General features: G+C 36.2%; 1 protein-coding gene across 2 annotated transcripts in view; it reads left to right on the forward strand.

The window, feature by feature from the left end:
- Positions 1-22761, forward strand: part of INVS (inversin) — a 99687-nt gene that overhangs the window by 26691 nt on the left and 50235 nt on the right. For both annotated transcript variants that reach the window (XM_074823741.1, XM_074823751.1), the window contains exons 4-5: positions 15741-15914; positions 21038-21205. In XM_074823741.1, coding sequence (XP_074679842.1) covers positions 15741-15914; positions 21038-21205 — 342 coding nt within the window. The remainder of the gene's footprint in view (positions 1-15740; positions 15915-21037; positions 21206-22761) is intronic.

Consider the following 22761-nt stretch of genomic DNA (forward strand, 5'->3'; position numbering starts at 1 on the left):
GTCTCCAACTGCTGTGATTTTTCTAAAAGATTTTGAAAATATGAATCAAGTGCAAGCCATGGTGGCAGAACATAGAGAAGCTCTGCTTCTGTTGTGTTTCTCAGTGAAAAGGAACTAATTCTGCATAGCATATGGAATGATATCTTAAATATCTGTACAGCCAGCTGGTAGAATTACTTTATTTTCCTCTATCAAATTCACGGTCATATTTTTATGAGTAAAATTTGGAAGAGCTTCTGGGCTGATGACTTACCATTGTTACTTTTTCTGAGCTTTTCTAAGTCCTTTCCCATAGCAATAATTTTTCAGGCTGTTATCAATGAATAAAATAATTTGTATTAGTTTATAAAGAATATCACTTACCAAGAATGAGAAGGTAAACTGATTCTGTTCTAAAAAAAAAATAAAAATCTTAAGTGAGGACTTAAGGCTAAAAAAATATTGATGCATAACTTCAACTCAGAGATGTTGTTGGAAAGATGCACTAGAACTGAAAAGGATAGACATGCTTTAGGACAGTTAGGCAAAATTTTGCCCAGTGAAGGCAAGTACTTTGCACAGACATGAGCAGTGTTTTTTCTACAGAACGTTATTCCATGTTGCTTGATGTTTGGCTGTTTTGAGTTGACTTAATTATCCTGGTTTTCAACTGCTAGCTCTCTTGTACATACTGTTGCCAAATGGCTGTCCTCTATCATTTTGCTTTATTCAAAGGATTGGTGAAAATTTCTCTAGCATTTGAACTTGAAAATAATGGTTGCATCTTAAAAACAGGATTCTTTTTAAACATGGTACTTACTATACTTGGACTGTTATGGTTCATATCTGAATAGATTTAATTTTGTTTCACTTCTTGCTGTTCCTTTAGTGTGTTTAGCACTGTGGCATCCCTCGATGCACGAGAGACTTGCCCAGCTCTTCTCCCAGGACATTGATGTCTGCTGCCAAGTCTATTCCTTAAAAAATACCTTTACAGGCAAAGACATCTCCCTGTTTGAGTGTCCTTTCTAAAACATCATTCTTGCATTAATTGCCCCTCCACAGCTGACCTCACGACTGATCTTTAATGGTTACAAGAAGAAATATTGTTGTTGGGACTGAGAAACCGCTTACTTGTTTGTGTCCAGAGTTGGCACTGACAAATTAAAACAGGACTATCACTACTATTAGCTCATCAGTTTGGTTTAGTTCAGTTTTGTGAGCTGTTTGGTGATTTCTGTTTGAATGAGGTGAGTTTTTCTGAGTATTCTGTAGTAAAAAGTGAAGGTATTTGTTTTCACTGATTATAAATGTTATTCTAATTTTAAGTGAATTAGTTTTGTGTTAAATGTTTCCACATACACTTCAATAAATGTAGTACAAGCAATAGATCATTTTGAAACAGGACACCTTTCTGTTGAATTCTCCAGGAATCTTCTATCAGGTGTCTGACATGTCCTTAATCTGATGCTCAGGCTTGTCATTTGAATCAATAGTATACTAGATGGGATGTCTTCAGCATGCAAGGCTATTGCTATAGAAGGTATTTGAAAAATAAATTCAGATCTTATGGCCAGCCACAAACTCCAGGAGCACTAATCTTTCATTTGTCTCTCTCTTTGTCTGTAAACAGTTAGTTAAATTGTTGATTAAAGAGAATTAGGTGAATCACACTGAAGTCAAAATGGATATGTATAAACTACATAAGCAAATTCTGTTGTTTCCTGGAAAGCAACAGCTAATGTCAGCATTTCATAAAATACAAAATTAATTTAACTTAACATTATCATTTTTTGGTCTCTTTGTAGAGCAGTTTGGAACCCTTTTTTTGTTACACAATTTTGTATTAATAAAGAATGAAGAATTAGTGAAGAATGCTACCAATTTTTATTAATGAGGAATGATTTCTATTGAAATATTAAGTGATTTATGTTATGAATATCATCTGTATATGTTCAGCCTTCTGATGGGAACATTTAAACATATATAAATATATACACACACAGGACATGTTTTTTCAATGTTCTGTTAGTATGGTATAGATTTGGGTAGACTTTAAGAAACACCAAACTTGAATTGTTATTTTAAACTGCCTATAGTCTGAACAAAGAGAAATAAATTAGTACTTTTATTACTTCTAGGTTGTAGTTTAGCTTAGTAGCTTACTAAGGATTTATTTACCAGTACCGTAAGTAGATTCTGACTTCATTTTAAATCTCAAATATCACTGTAGTGTCTATAGAAGCTATAAAATATTGCAGTATATAAAAGTAGCCTCAGGTGTCTGTTATTTAAAGTAAGGGTAAACCTACCTTTATTGCAGGTTATTTTCCTTATGGGTTGTCTGTCTACTTCTGTAGTAGTTCTGGAAACGTCTCTGTGGCTGGAGAACTTGTCTCAGAATAGAATTTTATATGTATTTTTGTAATTATTTCAAACAGTGTTTTGTTATAGGACTTAAGATGTTTGAAATATATTTAAATCAATTAAAAGACACGGACTTATTTTCAGATAAAACAGCAGCTAAAATCATAACAAAAAATTCTGGGAAGATATGCTCAAAAATGAGTATATATGCAAAGTTTTAATTTTGCAAGCATTGTTGATTCCAGCAGTCTGTAAGGACATCATGTGCACAAGCTCTTAGGGGGTGCAATTAAGAAGTGCAAGGCAGTAGTGACATGGTACTGGTCAGAGCAATGCTGAGTAGCAATGGCAATTAGTTTGCCTCCAGAATGAAATGGTACTGCACAAATTTAGGATAAAAAGTGAGGACTTTGGACTGATGTCTGTCATTCAGACTTGTTTTTCAGGTAGAATCTGTCATAGATAGTACTGTTCTTTATAATATTATTAGATTTTAAACAGAAATCTGGACATTGCATAGAAACATACCTAGAAGAATGGAAAATCATATGAAGTCTGTCTAAATGTAGGTTTGTCCTTTTAAAGTATGAGCTTATGCAATTTAAACATTTCTGTGTGTAAGTAGATTATGGAGGATTTTTTTTGTCTTGCTAAAATGCTTTTGAGCGACCGTCCTAACTTGTCTTATGTTTCTGGAGGAGGGGGGAGAAGTTTAGGAGGCATTAGGTTATGTATGTATAACTAAGAAATAAGTGACTGGGATATCTGCAAAACATCATTTATGTGAGGTATACAGATAATTACTGAAAATGCAAAGAACATTATTAATATGGACATAAAACTTTACTAGGATTCGAGAAAAATGTGGATATATGAAAATGCCATTTTTAAAAAGAAAGCCATATATTTCAGGGATATATTTTGTTAGTTTTTTAACACTACTCTTAGTTTAAGACTGTTCAACTTAAAGCCATTAAGATGAAGAAGATGAATGTAGTTAAGTGTTGTATTTTTGGGGAGGAGGGGGTCAGTACTTGCTGCCAAATCTTTCAAATCACAATATTTTTTGAAATACAGTATTTTTTGAAAACTTAGTCTTTGATTCTTTATGAGGAGGTGGGCAGTGATCCTGTAAATACGGATGATGTGTCTCAGGTTTTCCGGTAAATCCCCAGAGATTGTGTGTTGTGGGTACTTCTGCCTGAATGACTTCAAAAGAACACTACAGGAAAACAAGTTCAGTAACAGTAGAAGAGATCAACTGGAAATGAGAATGTTAATTGCATATCCATCCTTGAAGTGCTTTTTACATGAAAGCCACTAATTTCTATAGGTAGATTGTAACATTTAGAGCTGAAGAGCTGGGAACACTACACAGAAACAGAATGTACAGACCGTGGATAAATGAGGTCAAAGGCTGTAAGATACAAACACCTATTTTCCTTCAACTGATGCTGGGAAACAGTTTTACCTTGGCTTGTACAGCACTAGTCAGTTGTCTTCTCTATTGTATTCTTTGACTGTGTGCCAGTTGATAGTTCTGTCTATTCCTATGGAAACCTAGACACTGAAACCAATCTTGCAAGAGGCTTTAGGGAGAAGTGCTCAGAGTTCAGACACAGCCTTGCTTTCAGTCAAAATGTCTGATAGTCAGAACTGGCCTCAAGTCGTACTGATGTTCTTTGGCTGATGTATTGCCTAAAATGCTCTGCCAGACAGATGAACGCGCTCAGCTTGGAAACTGGTAAATAAGGTTCTATTCAGGTCCTCTCCAGTTAAGTGTTTTACTTTTGAGTCTAAGATGCTGCTAACAAAGTTGCTGAAAGGGTGCTTCGTCAGATTAAACCCAATGTCAAAATCAGTGATGTTTTTGCCATGGTTGACTTGAAAGGATTAGCAGAACATCACATATTTAAATCCACCAGTGATTTGTTAGATAGAAGACATGGCATCATCCTTCTCCACTCAGAGGTAATAAATAGCTTACAGAATTGTTTGTCAAAACTGTAGTTCAGTGAATGACTGTTAAGGGTTATGTCTAAAACAATAATCCTAAAGATTTTGTTTTACTTACTTTTATTTTTCAGTTACATTTTTAATCAAGTTAACTGCTTAATTTTGCTCAAATTTAAACTACCTAAACACTTGATTTCAAGTTTTCTTGAGTTAAACTGGTCCAGCTGCGACTGAAGTTGTTCCAGAGCTAGCAGAAATACTGATTAAACTCCCTGTAATTAATAAAATTTTCATTATTATATTTTATCTGTCAGTTCAGAGATGGGTTGTTTCTATTCACTCTGCAGCAGCTTTACTGAAGATGCACGTGGGAATCAAGCCTTCTGACTACCGTCTGCGGGCTGATGAGGGAGTGCAGAGAACAGGAAGAAGTAGTTTCTCTGCTACCTCTGCTGACTTTGTTTATAACGTAGTTAGTATAGACTATCATGGTGAGAAAACAATATGCAGAAAAAATGAGCTAAGAATTTTTATCTTTGGTGTCTGATTCTTGCCCAGTGTACCAAGTGTCTGTCCCAAAGATTGAGGGGAGTATTTGAAAGGATTGAGAATGTCCTTATAACTGCTGTGTTAAATAGAACACTTCAGTGTATTTGTTCTGTAGGGCTTCATAATCAGATTGATGAGTATGATCACCTTACTTCAAATTTGTGAAAGAATTTGATGCATTCACCCCTCTTTTGGTGTGGTTTCATTCAACAGTGACAATATTTTTGCACCTGCTGTGTTTTAATGAAGAATGATTAATCCAGCAGTTAAGATTTATGGATAAAATAGAATTTCCTTTACTATTCATGGTTTACATATCAAAATCCTATTTGTTATGGCAGAGATGGGGGTAAACCTTACTGGGAGGTTGTGATTCTAATTTTGTATATTCTTGATATAGCATTTGAAATATAAAATATATTAGAATATATTAACGTTTAAACATACTCAAAATTCTATATAAACTTTGTCATGAGCTTATTTGCTCAAATAAGAATTCTGTGTGTTGAACTTGTATGGCAATATAGAACGTGATAACCAGAGAGACAGCCTGCTATTTTGATGGCAACTTTATTCATTTTATCTAGAAATTGAGGTTCTAAGTAGCTATATTGATTTAATTTTTTTTTTTTTTTTTCAGGAACTGTTAAAAAAAATTTACTCAAGGGGTGTAAGAATGGTGCAGTCATATATGTTTAAAGGGTAGCTCTTACAGAGCTTATAGCTGTTGTAACCAGGCAATAATAATTCAGCTTCAATGTATTAGAAAATAGTTTCACTATTCCATGCATAGATAATTTTTCTAAACATGTGTTGTTAATTTATAAATCTAAATAATTTTTATTTGCAATTTAATTAATATATTTGCTTGATAGTCTCTAATACCTTTTCTTCTGAAGAATCTTTGTCAGCTTTCTGGCAGTTAGATGATAGTATAAGCATATCAAAATGCTCCCTATGATGTATGGATTTCGGTTGCTTTTGAAACACTATTCTGTTCCTATATATATCAAATCAGAAGTATGATAGTCACAGCTTCTGTTTTTGTAAGTGCTTAGTTTGTTCCCTCAAAAGCTACTAAAACTGGCAGGTGTTGGTGACAGAAAGTTCTTCATATGCTCCACATCATTCTAAGTTGTTTCTGGTGTTCTGAAAACCTTCTTCTCAAAGGGATACTGATAGATGAGACAACCTCTAAAGAAACCACACACACAGCCCCTTTTCTTTCCAAAATTATTAAAATTCTTGAGTTTTGAAAATGTGTGACCAAGTTGATTTGTGAGGTGAAGCAGTTTCTACTCTGTGAACATAAGCAGGAGAAATCACTTGCCGCTTTTATTTTAAAGGGAAAGCTCATGGGTATGTTTATCTTTTAAAGGCTTAGCAATTAAGGAGTTCAAGTTTTTTGACTTTCACTGCTTCTTGAAGGCATCTGACAGCAAAGAGCTGTTCTCAACTTTGGAGGTAGCAATCTATTGGCAAAGTGTGTTAATGTATTGCAAAGTGGCTGCTATATTCTGCTTGGGTTTTAAGCTAACAACTAAAGGACTTTCATGTTGTTCATATTTTACCCCAGTGAATGAGTGCACAATACAATTTATTATTTGTTAATGTATAGATTTATACTGACGTTAGAACCTCACATGTCACTACAAAAAGGTATAGACAATTTGGTGTTTCAGACATGAGCAGTGATTAAATCTTAACTTCAACTTTTCAGGAGTCCTGGCTTTAAAAGGTTTAATACCTAATCTGACTGCTAAAAAAATCATAGCCATCCAATTCACTTTTTTGTTATTTTAGACTGAGAACTAGTATATTTGGGGCAGAATGTGCTTCTCTGGAAAAGGAGATCAGTGGCCTAGTATACTAAATTTCCATGCACCTTTCCAGTTCTTGTTCTGCCCCAAACTGGGTCTAAATCAAAGGAACAGTGTACATAAGTGAATATGTAGGTAATAACCCATGATACAATTTGGTTTTCTGCTCTCAAGTTGTTGTTATGTATCCAGCCGTACTTTCTTAAATATGATTTATGAGTTTAAAAAGGAAAATTGTAACATGAGTAACATTTAAAGACAGTAAAAGTATAATCACTGCCCATGCTACAATTGGTGTATTATTAGAAAAAGCAGACCCATTTTATCTTTGCAATTAATTCAACTGCAATAATTTTGTGGTGGTCTGTTTGCAAAAGAGTAAAAGTAACTGAATTATATATTATATTACTCTGAAGAGGAGTTATTGATTATTAAATATTCTCTCTTTTCACAAAAGAAAACTGAGAAAATTGTACTGAACTGTCTTACATAAGTGCTGCTTAATTAATAATGAATATATTTCAAAAATCAAAATTTAATAAGGTAATCAATTATTAAACTATGGTGGGATGTATAATTATCAGATCTCCAAAATCCCTACTGTCACAGATGGTGGACTTGCTGCACTGTTACTCCTTCTCTGTTGTCTTCAAATGCACCCCTTTAAACTGGTTGATTCTGTGGTGACTTTTATTTTACCACTTGCCTGCAGTCTTCAGTGCACTTGCTGACCAGGCTTAGGTACTGCAGTTCTCTCTGTTAGGGGCTGTGGTCAATGGTTAATGCCTGATTTTGATAAATTTCATCTTAACAGTATAGAAACAACAAGGGACAAGGTGCAAAGGGTTTTAATTAATGAAACATTCTTTGGGAATTGTAACATTGCAGAATTTGGGGATTCAATGACATTTTTGTAAGTAATGTTTTAAATAGGAAGAAAATTAGCTGAGAGAAGTAGCCTATTGGACCTCAATAGCATGCAAGAATTTTAAAATTAGTTTCTAAGGGATAAATACGTAAACATAAATAGAAAATTGTGTAAAGTGTGCACCATGCTGTCAGCAGAAGGTTCTTCAAGACTAACTGGATATTTTGCTAGCTATTTTCTAGAAATCAATAGATTGCATTTTTAGGCCTGTACAAAAATGTTTCCTGTAGTGCTAGGTGGAAAATTGCAGGTTAAATGGGAAATTAGAACACAGTGCAAGGGTATGGTAAAGAATTTGGTAATGAACTGAAAACAAACACATTTGAAATATGAACTGTAAAATCAGGAGTATATTAGAATTCCTGAACCAGTTGCACTTAAATCTAGTATTAGTCAATATTTTTCATTAAGAAACTTAGCATCACAGATAGTACTTTCTGTAAGGATACTTCAGAGTGACACAAGATTAGGTGTTATTGTCAGTCAAAGACAGGATTGGAGTGTCTGGGATACCAGAAGTACGAGAATACTGAAAGTAATTGAAATGGTCAGAAATACGATAATCCAAAACACAAACCTGTGTGTGAAACCTTGTTCTGTATTATGAAGTTATGACTTGAAAATGAGTGAGGGCATCAGTGTGCTAATTGGTTGGAGAATGTACTTAATTGATGAGAAAAATGCAGTTTTTGGTGTATCTGACAAGATACTTGCACTAGCAGTAGACATGTATCATTGCTGTTCAGTAGGCTTAGTGGGACCTCTTCTATTACATTCTGTAATCTCTGCTTGCTTGTGTTCAAAACAAATGATTTCGAACTAGAATGAATGCAGAGAATTGATGGTATTTTGGGGGGAATGTAGGGTTTATTCTTTATTATTGAGATAAAAAGACCAATGCTTGTTTTGGTTTTAAAACCTGTACTGTACTTTCATGGGTAGGAGTGAAGTGTGTGTGTGGGGGGTGTCTAAAAAAAAAAAAAAAAAAAAAAAAAAACAAAAAAACCCCAAAAACAAACCCTAAAAAAACCCCTCAGCCTGAAACTGAGAGAAACAAGGAAAAAAAAATCCAAACCACCATAATCCCACTTAAAAGAAATCTCTAGGAATTTTTTGAAAGGGATTAGATGTCCTTACTCCCTAGGGTGCTGGAGGATTGGATTTTGTAACCTAGAAGGTCAATTTTAACTTTCAGTTCTAATTTGTGGTTTATCTGTAAATATTTATAAGGCTTTCTATTCTGCTGCAAGTATATGCCCTGACTGCATCTTCAGTGCTTATGACTGCCAGCAATGAAGAGCCCTTAAAAACCACTTCCTGTGTAAGGATCACTTTTAAATTGTTTTATGTTCTTTTGATCTGTCTGTTCCCAGTACTGGGAAAGCAGGTATGTGATTTTGAATTGGAGCCAAAGTAGCGTCTTCATGGTTTAACAGCTTGGCATTCTTTTTAATAACCCCTGCTGTGTTTACCAGGAGGTTATATAGAGATGCTGGGCTGCGTTTTTCCTAGTTCTCTAGCAACCCTTAAGTCAACTAAGTTTTCACAAGCCTATTCCAAAAACCGAGTGTAGCTGTGCTGTAACAGTCAGTAGTCAGCTCATGTGTGCTAAATTATAAATCATTACAAATCACTCTTTCAAGTCCTGTTAAATATTTCAGATGGACTAGATTTGTTATGCTTTTTTTTAAATTTGGCCTCAGAAATTAATAGGGAAATAAGCAATTTTTCTATATGCATTGGCCCTTTTTAACCCACTGATGATAAGGTAATGGTAGCCTATTTATGGATGTGCTTTTGATGCTTGGAGATGTGCACATATTTCTCTCTTAGCCTTATCTTGTACAGCTCAGTTGCTCCCTTTGTAAAATGGTGTTATATTTATCTACCTTTGTGGTATGTTTTTAAAATCTGAAGATGAAAAGTGCAAGCTCAGAGGAGAAGTGGTTAGAGCATAGAAGCACATGGTTACGTAATGACCAAGTTAACTCACCAAAAAATAGTGGGATGAGGAGGGAAATAAATTTTCACACAGCTCTGTTGCACATCAAAAGAATGTTTCTAGAACCCAGGCGAGCTCTTTAAAGCAAGCTTATATGTCTCTGAAATACTTAAAAGTTTGCTATGCAAAATACTTAAGTGTCATTCATCATTATGTGCCCAGGAGAATTTTCTTTGGGATTCTGCAAAATCTTCCTGATTGTTGGTGCATAATAAATGGCAGTATGGACTACAGTGAAATTGATATACTGTCATTCATTTAGGATTTAGGTGAAATAGTTCTTTTTCTGCTTCCCTTTATCCTTCCCATTTCTTCTAGAACCACATCTGGTACAGGAGAGGGATATTGATTTGCTGAGGCTTTAAGCTGTATAAAATGGAAGTAATATAAGGAGAAATAATATTAACAGATTAAGGTGCTTGATTCTTGTTCTATTAATAAATATACTTGTCTACTGTCTTTTGGTGTTATCTATAGTTTGGAAAAGTGTTTGGACCCTTATCTACTTAATGACTACCCAGGAGGCATCTGTGATGAAACTTAATTTCAATACATGCACACTCGCTATTAAGATGATAATGACTCCTCCATTTCAGATGGTGGTTTTTTTTACATATCAACAGTCACTAATCCAGGTTTTTACATTTATATATTTTATATGGTGTTACTTTAAATGTTCCTGTTGCTGTTACAGACTTTAACTTCCAGTTCACAGAAAGAAAATTGTATACATTTTACAGGAACTGTACTCAGTTTCTTTTCAGTTTTGAATCAGAAGAGCATCAGATTTTAGCCACCTAAGAGGAGAGGAAGTAAGATGTTCCTAGTAAGTATTAATTGCAGTTGTTCCTCTTTTATCTCCTAATAGTGGAGCAGTGATCCCAGCTGCCATTGCCAGGCTCCTACTGAATGTAGCAGAGCACTGTACATGACCTCTCTGCTGGCAAATTAAGCTGTCTGGGTCTCAGAGGGAACATGTGTGAGATCTCACAGTTGAGGAGAGAATAGCCTGTCACCTGTTAAGGAGGTTAACAATCATGTATGCTAAGAAATTTTTGGAAGAATTTTGCTTACATGAAGAATAAAACCTTTCACAAGAAACAGAATTAACTACAGCAATTTGTTGTTAGTTCTGTGGTAGTCTAAGATTCAAGCTTTAACAATGTGTCTTGGAATGTATTAAATTATCTACATGTATTGAAAAGGTAAATTAAAAAAACCTATTAACAACTCTGAATTGTTCTTATACTGCTAGATATCATGTGGGGAACAGAAAGGTCTACCAAGACCTCTTTTTCATTTTGGGTGCTGGAATATTTGCATAGCTGTATTTTTATGGTCATGTTTTCTGTGTTAGGTTTGTGGGTCTGTTATGCTGCCAACTAGTAGAGGCATGTAACATTATTTAAACCTTCCCAACAGTAATACAAAAATATGATTGCTCTAAATGTTGCAGTACAATTGTTTTGGACAATCACAGAATCATCTAGGTTGGAAAAGACCTTGAAAATCATCCAGTCTAACCATTAACCTAACACTGACCATTCTCAACTACACCATATCCCTCAGCGCTATGTCAACCCGACTCAAACACCTCCAGGGATGGGGACTCCACCACCTCCCTGGGCAGCCCATTCCAACGCCTAACAAGCCGTTCTGTAAAGAAATACTTCTAATATCCAGTCTAAACCTTCCCTGACGCCAGGGAACAATGGACCAGTAGGAACCTGTGTCTGCCTATTTGTTTGTGGGAGGGCTGAAACCTGTCCCAGTAGGGCTTTAGATGTTAGAGTGGCTTCACAGTGATGCTTGAATCCCTGTCTTTCCCTATAGCCATATGCCCATGTTAGGTTCAGTCACACACTAGAACTCCTGTTCTCCATTAGTTTGCTGGGGAAGAGGACTGCCACTGATCCAAGGAAAGGAAAAAGAAATGTTCTTTCCCCAATCTTCCCACTGCTGAGTGAAGGTACCATGGGCCAAGTTCTGAGGAAGTGTTTGAAACTGAGGCACAGAATGGCTGGTCAACTTAGAGCAGGACTGTGTCAGGCTGTGTAGAGTGGCATGAGGTGAAGTGTGAGGCTAATCTTTTTAGTGCATTGGTAATACAACCATCAGTATTTTCAGTATCAACTTGTGATTAGAATCATAACAACACTGTTACCAGTACAGAGCTCATTTTTTCTTTAGTCTTTCACTTAGGTGACCATATGGGTGGATTGACCTTGGCTGGTTGCCAGATACCCACCCAGCTGCTCGCTCTCTCCCCCTCCTCAACAGGCCAGGGGGAGAAAATAGGTTGAAAAAGCTGATTTAGATGGATGAAGAAATAAACACATTATCTTGTAGGCTCAAAAACGTACGTAGAAAAGAGTTTATTGGCAATTTTCCACTGGAACCTGTTCCTGGCAATAGAGTCATATTGAAAATGCTACTCAGTTGGGTTTTTTTCTGAGTGAATTTGCAATTTTGGGGATAACTTCTTCAATTTCAGGGATAACCTGAATTCTGGCAAATTCATTGATTCTGACTAAGATATTACTCCCATCACTCTTTTCTCTTCTGAAACATTCAGAAAAAGAGAGTTTTTTCTGACTGCTTAGCAGTTAAGCTTGGGGTCCAGAACTTTCTTCAGAGTCATTACTTGATGGCAGAACAATGATTGTTTATTGAACTATCTGTCTACCAAAAAATGTGTTATACTCCAGTGCAGTTAGTATATGTGGCTGAAATTTTGAAATAGCATAAGTATTTATTTTGATTATGCTGAAGCTAGTTGTCAGCTGTTCTCCAAAACTGTGCTGTAGTTTGCATACAGAGTTGAGTCTTTTGGCTAAAAATAATTTTCATGGAATATAAAGGAATTTTGACAATCAGCATTGGAATAGTAAATTTTGGCTACTAGGAACTGGGTTTTCTGTACCAGTATTTAATCATGATGAGTTTGCTCATCATGTTTTCCCAGTATAACAGAATCATTTTAGAGACACGGTCAATGTTAAGAGACCATGGACTAACCAAAGCGCTTCATGATGCCCAGGAATCTTTAGGCCAATCAAGTGCATTTTCTATGAGTAAAAACTAGCAAGCTTAAAGACTTTTTATACAGAAGAATTTTACAAAATGAAGGAATTTGGGTAGTAACTGCTTTTCAGATTAAGCATACTTTTCCCCCCCTTTACCTAGTAAGACCTAAATTAAATCTGCCTTCAAGACGTGTTGATACATTGCATATTTACAAACTTAAGCACTAATCCATTGAAGGTGGGGAATTTTTCCTTTGTCATTAATAGGGATGGTATTATTTTCTAACAAGTGAAAGTAACACAGCAGCATTCATGGTATTACTAAAGAAAAGAACAGCATTCAGAAGTAAGAGCATGAATAAGATCACTAAAAATAAGTAGTGTAAGTACAGGTGTTTTCTGTGGTGGTGTTTAAAAAAAAAATCTTAAATCAGTTGGAAGAAACAGAATCTTTTGTATTTCAGAATGAGGGGATTTATTACAGATTCATTTCCTAAGGAGACAGATTTGTTGGTGGCTAAGCATGCAACAGAATAATATAGTAGTAACTGGTGGAAAAATGTGTAACAGCAAAAGTAAAACACAGTATAGGGAAAGAAACTCTCATAATAAAAATGCGTGTTTCCTTAGGTTTATGTATTATTTTAACTTTGGCTCTTCAGCTGAATTCATTCAAAAAGCACAATATGTTTGTAAATCTTCCAATAAGTATCCATCAACAAGAGAAAATATTTTTTTTTTCTTTCATGTGTATGCATGCACATTGAGCAGGAAATACTGAAAACAAACCAAATACATTATCCTCTGTGATGGAGAAAAGCAGCTCTATTTCTTCCAAGATTAATATTCTCTAAAGTTATTTATTGTTGTCTTCCCCCAGTCTAGTTCCCAAACACATCATGATACTTTGCGGTTTTCTGCTAGTTTGGTTTTTTTTTTTAATGAGTTTTGCACATTCTTCTTATATTTACCTGTAAAATATAATGGCATTAAGTTTTCTCATCCCTAACTCATTCCCAAACTTATCATGAATTCCTTTTGAGTGTGTTCTGCATGGATTAGTAGCTGTGCAGACATTATGCTGTTCTGCCTCTGTACTTCAGTGTATGCCTTGATGCATATCTGTGTATTAAAGGGAAAAAGTCCTAAGGTTATGCTTTCCCTGACATCCAGCAGAAGAAAGAGGTTAGTCAGTCACTACTCACTGTGAATGCTGTTGAAGAGCACAGTAGCCATGCTGCTTCTGGCAAGAGAAGTTTGCATTTTCAGGCAGGTTTATGGTAAGGTTTTTGGCAGACTTTTCTTGCAGGCTTTCATTGAAGAGCAAGGACTGATGACAATAAACTGTAGAAGCAGGAAGAGGTTATTTTGTCTGAGCTCATTCATGATTTGCTTTTCCTGTTTTGTATTTTAAAATAACAGGAAAAAGAAATCACATTTACTTTAGGCATACTTGGTGAAATCCATTCTGCCACATAAAGCTCAACTCTTCCATTTTTATTAGACAAAGAGCAGAACAGTAATATATGTAAAATCTGCCCGTCCAATGTTTATAGCTGCAATGAAAAAAGAAACTGGAATATTTTTATGCCCTGGCACTGGATACTGTGGGGGCCTCTGGAATCCTTTGGCCCATCTCCACCCTACCATTCTGCTGACAAAGTGATTCGCAATTCTGAGTCTTATGATTTACAGAAGTGCCCCCATTCATTAGTACTGCTTGCACTTGTCTACATGGTTACCTTTTTTCACTCTTTTTCCAAAGACAGCCTAAAGGGAATGAGTTAACATACAGGATTTATAAAAAGAGTTGTAGCAGAATTAAATATGTTAATTTGCAGGTAGCTCCATAAGCAGAAGAATCCAAAGGCGTGACTTCTATTGATTTGTGTCACCTTTCCTGTGTGTGTTGCCTAATAAAGCTTCATCAAATGCTGCAGCTTTTCCCTGAGTGGGGGGAGGCAGTACTTACTGAGCTTTCTATTTTCATTATATTTATGGGTAATTGATACTTTTACTTATGCTGTGAAATTGGCAAAAACTAATATTTTTGGAAAACACTGGAAGACAGCACACTCCTTTCACTTTAGGAAAGGTTAAAAGTTAGAGTGGGGAAAAAATAGGGATGTTTAAAACATGATTACACAAGCTAGATCCAGATGTTTTGCTTTTATGGGTTATTGCTCGAGGTGTTACTGGTCCTTGACTGAAGCTTAACTGCTGAAGGTGGTTTGAAAAACCCAACAGACTTTGTATTGAAGTGGAAGCATCAAAATGTCATATGTGGCATCTCTGTTATATGGAAAATAACCTCCAAGCAAGGGGCAGTAGCAAGTCAAGTCTGGCTAAACGTTAAATCACTACAGCTTCTTCATGACTACCTGATTATATCTTTTAATTTTTGGCTTCTTTAATGATTTGAGAAGTAAAACCGGATTGTTTTCTTTGGGATCCACCCTCAGCTATTAGTCACAGGAGCATTTCTACATTATTTCTTTGAAAACCTAGTAAGTCCAGAGTGTTAAGTATTTTAAATGTGTTACAAAGCTAGCTGTCCCATCAATTTATCATGCATACAGTAGAGCAAAACTCAAATACAGTTCCCGATTTAAAAATGTAAGAAACAGTAACTTTTCTGTATATTTGTTTTTCAGATGAGTACATTTTATCTCTCTGAATCATTCCCTCTTACTTTTTCTTACTTTCATTTTGAAAGTTGTCATCTTCATGTTTAATTTTATTCCTCATCTGATAACCATCTACCTTGCTGAAACCAGCATGTAATGGTCTTATTTCAGTTTTCACTTGATGTTTATTGAGGTTAAACTGTCAAGAAACACTGGAAATATTGCAGAATTTTTGGTATTACTGAACCATTTTGTGTACTCCACTAATGGAAGATATGTATCTAATACCAAGTGGCAAAACAGACTTAAAAAATCAAGAGTTAATGTTTTTTAACAAAAAAAAAATCTTCATTAGGTATTTCCAAAGCTTAGAGCTGTTTTGGAGTGGATTTTTAGGCACTGTAATACAACAGTAAATATATCTAAACAGTATCATCATCTGGTTTGATAAACTGGAATAAATTGTTGATATTTTTCTTTACCCAGGGAAATTACCGCTTCATGAAACTTTTACTGGCTCGTAGAGGGAACTGGATGCAGAAGGACTTAGAAGATATGACACCATTACATTTAACTACACGTCACAAAAGCCCAAAATGTTTAGCTTTGTTGCTAAAACATATGGCACCTGGAGAAGTGGATACCCAGGACAGAAACAAGGTAAAGATACTGCTTATTTTAAGACAACACTTGTAGCAGCTTTAGAAACTGGTGTTACATCAAACAGTTGTGTGTGAAAAATTATTTCAGTCATAACAAACTTTTTATGAGTCTTCAAAATAGTAGCTAACACTGGTATTATAATATCACCTTTAGAAATACTAGTATTTTCCTGATGGTAATGATGTAAAAGTTCATTTCACTGAGTTCATTGACATTCTTGTTGAGAGTACCTAGAATAATAGAGGATTCAAAAACCACTGGTTTTAAGGTCTAAGTCTTTCTGTAACATTGTGATCCTTGTTAGAATCTGGATAGCATGTGCTTATCTTGCTTTTCTTTGTTGGAAAAACCCTACATTTAGAATTATTTAATGATAAGAGTCACTAGAAAACTTTGTGCAAAAGGCCTTCACAGTATTTGTCAATATTAGCTGTCCATAGGTGCTACCCTTTAGAAATGTGTGGTGGGTTGGCTTTGGCAAGCAAACAAGTGCCCACCCAGCCACTCTCTCACTCGCCTTCCCCAATGAGACAGATGGAGAAAATAGATTTAAAATCTCATGGGTTGAGATAAAGACAAGAAGATTGATCACCAGTTACGGTCACAGGCAAAACAGACTCAGCTTAAAGAAAATTAGTTTCATTTGTTGCCAATTAAAATAGTTTTGTGTAGTGAGGAACAGAGACAAAAATTAGAACACCTTTAAACCACCACCATCCCTTTTTTCCTGGCTCAACTTTACTCCTTCACTTCCACTCCTTCACATCCATCCACAAGGGTGGTCCGAGGGTAAAAATACCCATAGACTAAAACTATCTGGGTGTCCTTTTTTCTGTATCTCTGTAAGTAAAAATGGACAATTTTTAGAGTCTACTAGTCATACATGACTTTTTGGCCTGGGATAGAATGTGATGCCATTTGTCAAGAAGATTTTTCTAACAGGGACAATGAAAAGTATCAAGTTATTGTTGTTATTATTATTATTATTATCATAAAATGGACCAGTTGGCAGCAGGTCTGCTATCAATGCACATGCACTGTTGCTTCCATGAGTGCATCATTTAGTGAGAGGGATGTGATGATGAACTTGATTGACATTCTGGCATGAGACTTTCATTTGAAGCAGAGCACCAGTTAGTTACTTTGACATCTGTTTTGTGAAACTGAAGACTTCCTCGGGAGAAAATGTGATCTTAACATCTTCAGAGCTTTATGTTACTACCTTCTTAGAATAAAGTCCTTCAGAATAATTTTCTGCATCTGTAGTGGCAACAGTTGCTTGAAAGGCCAGGACATCTCCAGGTGACTTTACAGGTATATCATATAGTGCATATAGCATCGTGAGTTGTCTCGTGTCCCTTTGCAAAGTCACATCATGCTCTACCACATCAATAAAATTACTTCAGAAGCACAATGACTTCTAAGAGCCTCAGGAAATAATCTACTGATGTTTGTTAAAAATGACTATCATTAAAGTGACCATCCAGAAGAGATGATGGATCTTAGCAGGGAAGTGGTACAGTTCTGATTTACTATTACGCTTTATAGAAAGAGTCCACAGTAATAGCACACTAACCCATTTTAAAAGAAGGGATAGTTATTTAGCATCTAGTAACTGTATTTTTTTGAGGTGCTCAGATTAGTGTTGTTCTTAAGTTTGAGTGCTTAGCAATGCTTGATTTAGAACTGTTGTCAAACAGTTGCTTCCATTAGCATTAATAGTAGGGTATGAGGAGGCATGGGACTTTCACGCAGTCCTGACAGATATTCTAGGTAAAGGATTTCTTGTGTTTCCACACACATTTTGAACAGAACAGATTCATCCCTCTTGCTGGCATGCTTAATGCGTGTTCTGTTTGGGAGATGATCACATTGCCTTTAGTAGACAGATTTCTAGTAATTATTGTGGACCTCTTAATCTGGGAATATCTGGTTTAAATGTCATGTGCTTGAGCAGTTTGTGTATCCTGAAATCTGAAAGACACTTCTTTCAAAGAACCCAGAGATATGAATTTTCCCTAAACCCAACTTTTTCTGCAAGGATATAGTAACAAAAAGTGAGACACTGTGAGTGTAGATAGCAAAAGGAAGACTAAAAAACAAATATGTGTAACTACCATTGTCAAGGTAGGCATGGTATTTGGATACAAGTGGAACTGTTACTAATGATGGAGGCTTTTAAAGCATTGAGCAGGAAGGTCTCTTTCTTAAGATTTGTAAGTGATCTTGGAACTGTTGAAGAAAGTCTCCCAACCAGGCACTAATCTACCACTGATTCAAATGTGACTGCCCTGATCAAGTCTATTTGAATCAGCTGCTAACCAACATACCAGCTTGGCAAGGTTGGTCTTAGTGGAAATCATCATTCTGTATCTCATGTAGTGGGATTTCATTCTACCAGAAGAGGACATAGTAAGAGAAGGGGACTGGACTTTCTAGTGATATAACTTCTTAAACCCTGAAATCGTTATCTGATTTTATCATCTAGGAAGCAGCTGCAAGCCCAGTTTCCAACAAATGAATCTTCTGTCCCCTCTGAACAATGGAGTTGAGCCAGCCTGTGCCCTAGCAATCAGCTGTTTGCCTTCCAGGATATTCTAACATGTATCATGGAAACCCTGACTATAATTACAGCAGTCATTCTGGAGAGGTCATGCTGACTTCCTGACCATGTTAATTAATTAACAAAGGTATATGGAAACCAGCCAAAACCTTTTAGGAACCTTGCCTGTTGTTTAGCAGATTTCCAAGGCAGTATTAAAGCATTGCCAGATTTCCCACAAAGTGTAGAGCACTTTTATTGCAGTTCATGTCATGAGTAGTCACAGTAGCAAAGATGGAATTCAGGTTGATGAAAAGCAGTCTCAGGGACAGAGTCCAACACGTTTGACCCACTTGGGCACATAGTTTATTTGTTTCCCTTGCTGCAACTGTGCGCATCAAGATTGTCAAATATAATTCCCGAACATGAGGGAGGACAACCGTCTTTTACATCTACTTCCATGTAGGCAACTGACTGAAAAGCAGGTTGTAGATGAGAAAAGCCAGTAGCCAAGGCTGCATTGGCCTCCTGGTAATCAATAGTTTTTGCTTTCATTGCAACTGTCAGTTTCTAGGGATATTGGTCAGCTCCACTTAACCTATTAAACATTTCTACTGCTAGAAGTTTTTCCACTTCAAATCCCGACAGGCTGTGATGGTTTGAACATGCTTTATGGTGCTAGGCTGTATGTCATGGTGCCAGTTATCAGACCTTTCCTTGCAGCCCCTCCAGTTGTGTCTTAGAATGAACTCTTCTTCAGTGAACTACCAAGTAGATAAAAAGGTTGTGCTATCATATTATGTTACCATGGTACTAAACTAACAGCTTAAAGCAACAAACATAAAAAATAGGCTCCTTTTTGCTTTCCTCCTTTACAGAGACATTAAGGATACGATAGTGAACTCACACGTTCTATCTCACTGTTCAGGGATGTTAATCCAGGGTATCATAGGTTTATACACAAATGTCCTGCAGCAGTTATTTCTCTCAGTTTTCAAAGCAAAGAGAGATGGGAAATAAAATTCTTTCTGTATCTTACAACCCTCTGCTACCTGGCAGTTGGGAGAGGTGTGCTTGATAAATAAAATATTTGTTAATGTACCAACACTTTGCTGTTTAAAAAAACCCCACACATTGGTTTGCTTTTGTAATTATGAACATCAGTAATTCCCATAAAAAGCCATTGGCAGTCAGGAATTGGCAATAGGAGCATGGATTGCCTTTTGTTGTTTTATTGGACTGCCGTGGGTTAGTCAGTGGGCATTAGATTCAGTAATATTCAACCTCAGAATTCTGAGTGATCAAGGAGAGTACAGAAAGTCAAAACCTTTGCTCAGGATGGATCCAAGTCCAGTGTGAGTACTCAGTGCCATCTTCCACTAGTGGAGAGTAATCTTCTTATATGCTTCTCCATTAATTTGTGTTATTCCAAAAGATTTTCACATTTAAGAGGGACCAAACTAATTACTGCAGTTGTTCTGTAGTGCAGCTATGGTGCTGAGGCCTGCTTCAGATGATCATTCTAACTTGGACATGATTGCTTAATACCAAGCTCAGAAATTTTCTTCAGGTCTGAAATTGCTGCATCCAATGGCATTGCCCTCTTGTCTGGCTAAGTAGCATGGACAGCATTCTCCTGCCATAGTTCAAGAAATCCTCGTATGAAGCAATTAAGCTCCTACCAGAAATACTTATATTCCAAGCATAAGGGCTTCTCGGTGTGGATCTCATGTAAGATAGTGTGGCTTAGACCTAATTGAGACCTCAGTAGCAAAGATGTGGGAGTATCTACTCTTAGGTAGATGGGCCTCTTGTTCAGTTGTCTTTAAAGCCTGTTTTCCACTGATTTTGAGTTGTTACCTGTACATGTGCTCCATTTTCTGTCAGCCCTCTTTATTGAAGTGTAACAAAAGATTGCTCATTTACCCATTGTTTAAAGTTGGTTTTACCTGTGGTCCCTCCCCTCTGCTCAGCACTGGTGGCGCCACAAGTGGAATGCTGTGTTCTACTTCTGGGTTTTCCAGTACAGTAAGGACATAGACATACTGGAGTGAGTTCAGTGGAGAGCCACAAAGATGATTAACAGATTGAAGCATCTGACATCAGGGGGAGGCTGAGACCTGCGAATGTTTAGCTTGTAGAAGAGACAGTTGAGGGATGATTTTACTGATGTGTATAAATGCCTGATGGGAGGCAGTAAAGAAGATGGAGCCAGACTCTTCTGAATAGTCTCCAGTGAACAAACAAGAGGCAATGAGCACAAGTTGAGAAATAATAAATTCTGTTTAAACCTGAGAGAATATTTTTTTACTGTGAAGGAGGTCAAACAGTGGGACAGGTTGTCCAGAGAGGTTCTGGAGTCTCTACCTGTGGAGGTAACTAAAAATCTGACTGGACAGTATCCTCCTGATCAACCTGTTCTAGTTGACCCTGCTTTGAGTAGAAGAGTTGGACTAGGTGGTCTCTTTCATTCTGTGAAAACATAGTTAAATCATATTTCAGGTTCTAACCAACTTTAATTTTCATTTTATATTAACTTTTCAATGTGTTTGTAAAACTTGTGAATACTGTGTTCCAGCAAACTGCATTGCATTGGAGTGCCTACTACAATAACCCAGAGCATGTGAAACTTCTCATAAAACACGATTCAAATATTGGAATCCCTGATATTGAAGGAAAAATCCCACTTCACTGGGCAGCTAACAACAAGGACCCTAGTGCAATTCACACAGTGAAATGTATTCTGGTAAGAAAGTCTATTATATATATAATACTCTCTGTATCTATTTACTCTGATAGAAATGTTTTTTATTCTCTTGAAATTTTTCATGTTAGTCCACTGACTCTTCGAGAATGAAATTGTTTGCTTTTCCTAATATCCAGAATTTTGTAGGAAGTCACCTTTAATATTTTTGCTCTCTTGAGCTCTCTTGAGGTTTCTTCTGAGTTCTGTGGGTGAATATCTTTGCTCTAATTCATGGACTCTCTCTATATTCTCTTAATTAGTTTGATGTGTGTAACTGTTTGTTTGGGGGATAAGGGAGGGAGGAAGGGCTTGCAAGTTCGCCTAGTTAAAATGGCCAGTCATATTACTCATCTCAGTTGCATCTTGTACACTGATTTCTTTGTTGTGTGTCTTTTCTTCATTATTTGAAAGTTTCCTTCTAGTTAACTACTGAAAAGTCTAATTTAATTTGGACTTTCAAGTCAGAATTCTGGGAAATAGTTGATCGATTATCAGTCAGCCCACTATCAGTTTATTGACAGACTTTCCAAATATTTTTGTGTACAGATTTAATAATTTTCCCTTGATGGCATATTTTCTTTTTCCGCAGTATTTCAGCTTCATTTTCTGTTCTGACAGTTATAATGAGTACAATGAAATAATGTACTCAGCGTGATTTTTACCTTGATCTTTATTCTGTGGAAATCTCTGAACTTCACTAGCATGGAAAGATACAGAAGTGTCTCAGTTGAATTTTTCTCTCGTATTACAACAATATCTTTATATCTTTGTCTTTCAAAGGTCTTTCAGAACTAGACACATATTGATTGTAAGCTAACTACAATGACTTATAAGTCTTTTGCCTGATTAGCTTGCAAGTTGAGAACTTGTGTGGCATATGAAAATTTGCTTTGCTTTTCCCCAAATCACACTGATAATCTTACAGTTACTGATACTTTTTTTCTACTATAAAAGTAGTTTTTGAGAACTTTCCAGTGTTAAATTAATGTGATTTTATTTCTGTATTACTTCTATTTATTCAAGACATTTGGAATTTGGACTCAGTTGTGAAATAATTTATCACAAGCAGAATTTTGTCACAAAGTTTTAATTCATATATACTATCTACTTTTCTGCCATGCTGGAGAAATAAATTTGCTGAAAAGTAGATAAGGATTGCTGTATTCAAACACAGACTTCTTTCAAACATTAGATAGTCAAGGTAAATGTTTTTAAAAGTTGAGGTGGGTTGGCCCCAGCCAACAGCCTAACACCTGCACAGCCACTTGCTCACTCCCCTCTTGCGAGACTGGGAGAAAATAGAAGGAAGGTAGAAGGACTCGTGGATGAAGATAATGAGTTTAGTATGGAAAACAAAAGCTGCATGAAAAAAAGGGAGTTTATTCACTACTTCCCATCAGCAGGCAGATGTTAGCCACTCCCAGGAGGGTGGAAAAAGAGCTTCGGAATGTTTAATTGTTGCTTGGGAAGCCAAACAGTGTAGCCATGAGCATCCCCCCTGCCGCCTCCTTTCCCTGAGCTTTTTTTGCTGAGCATGATGTTGTATGGTATGGAAT

This window comes from Strix aluco, chromosome 1 (genome assembly GCF_031877795.1).
Source record: "Strix aluco isolate bStrAlu1 chromosome 1, bStrAlu1.hap1, whole genome shotgun sequence".
Classification (NCBI taxonomy): Eukaryota; Metazoa; Chordata; class Aves; order Strigiformes; family Strigidae; genus Strix; species Strix aluco.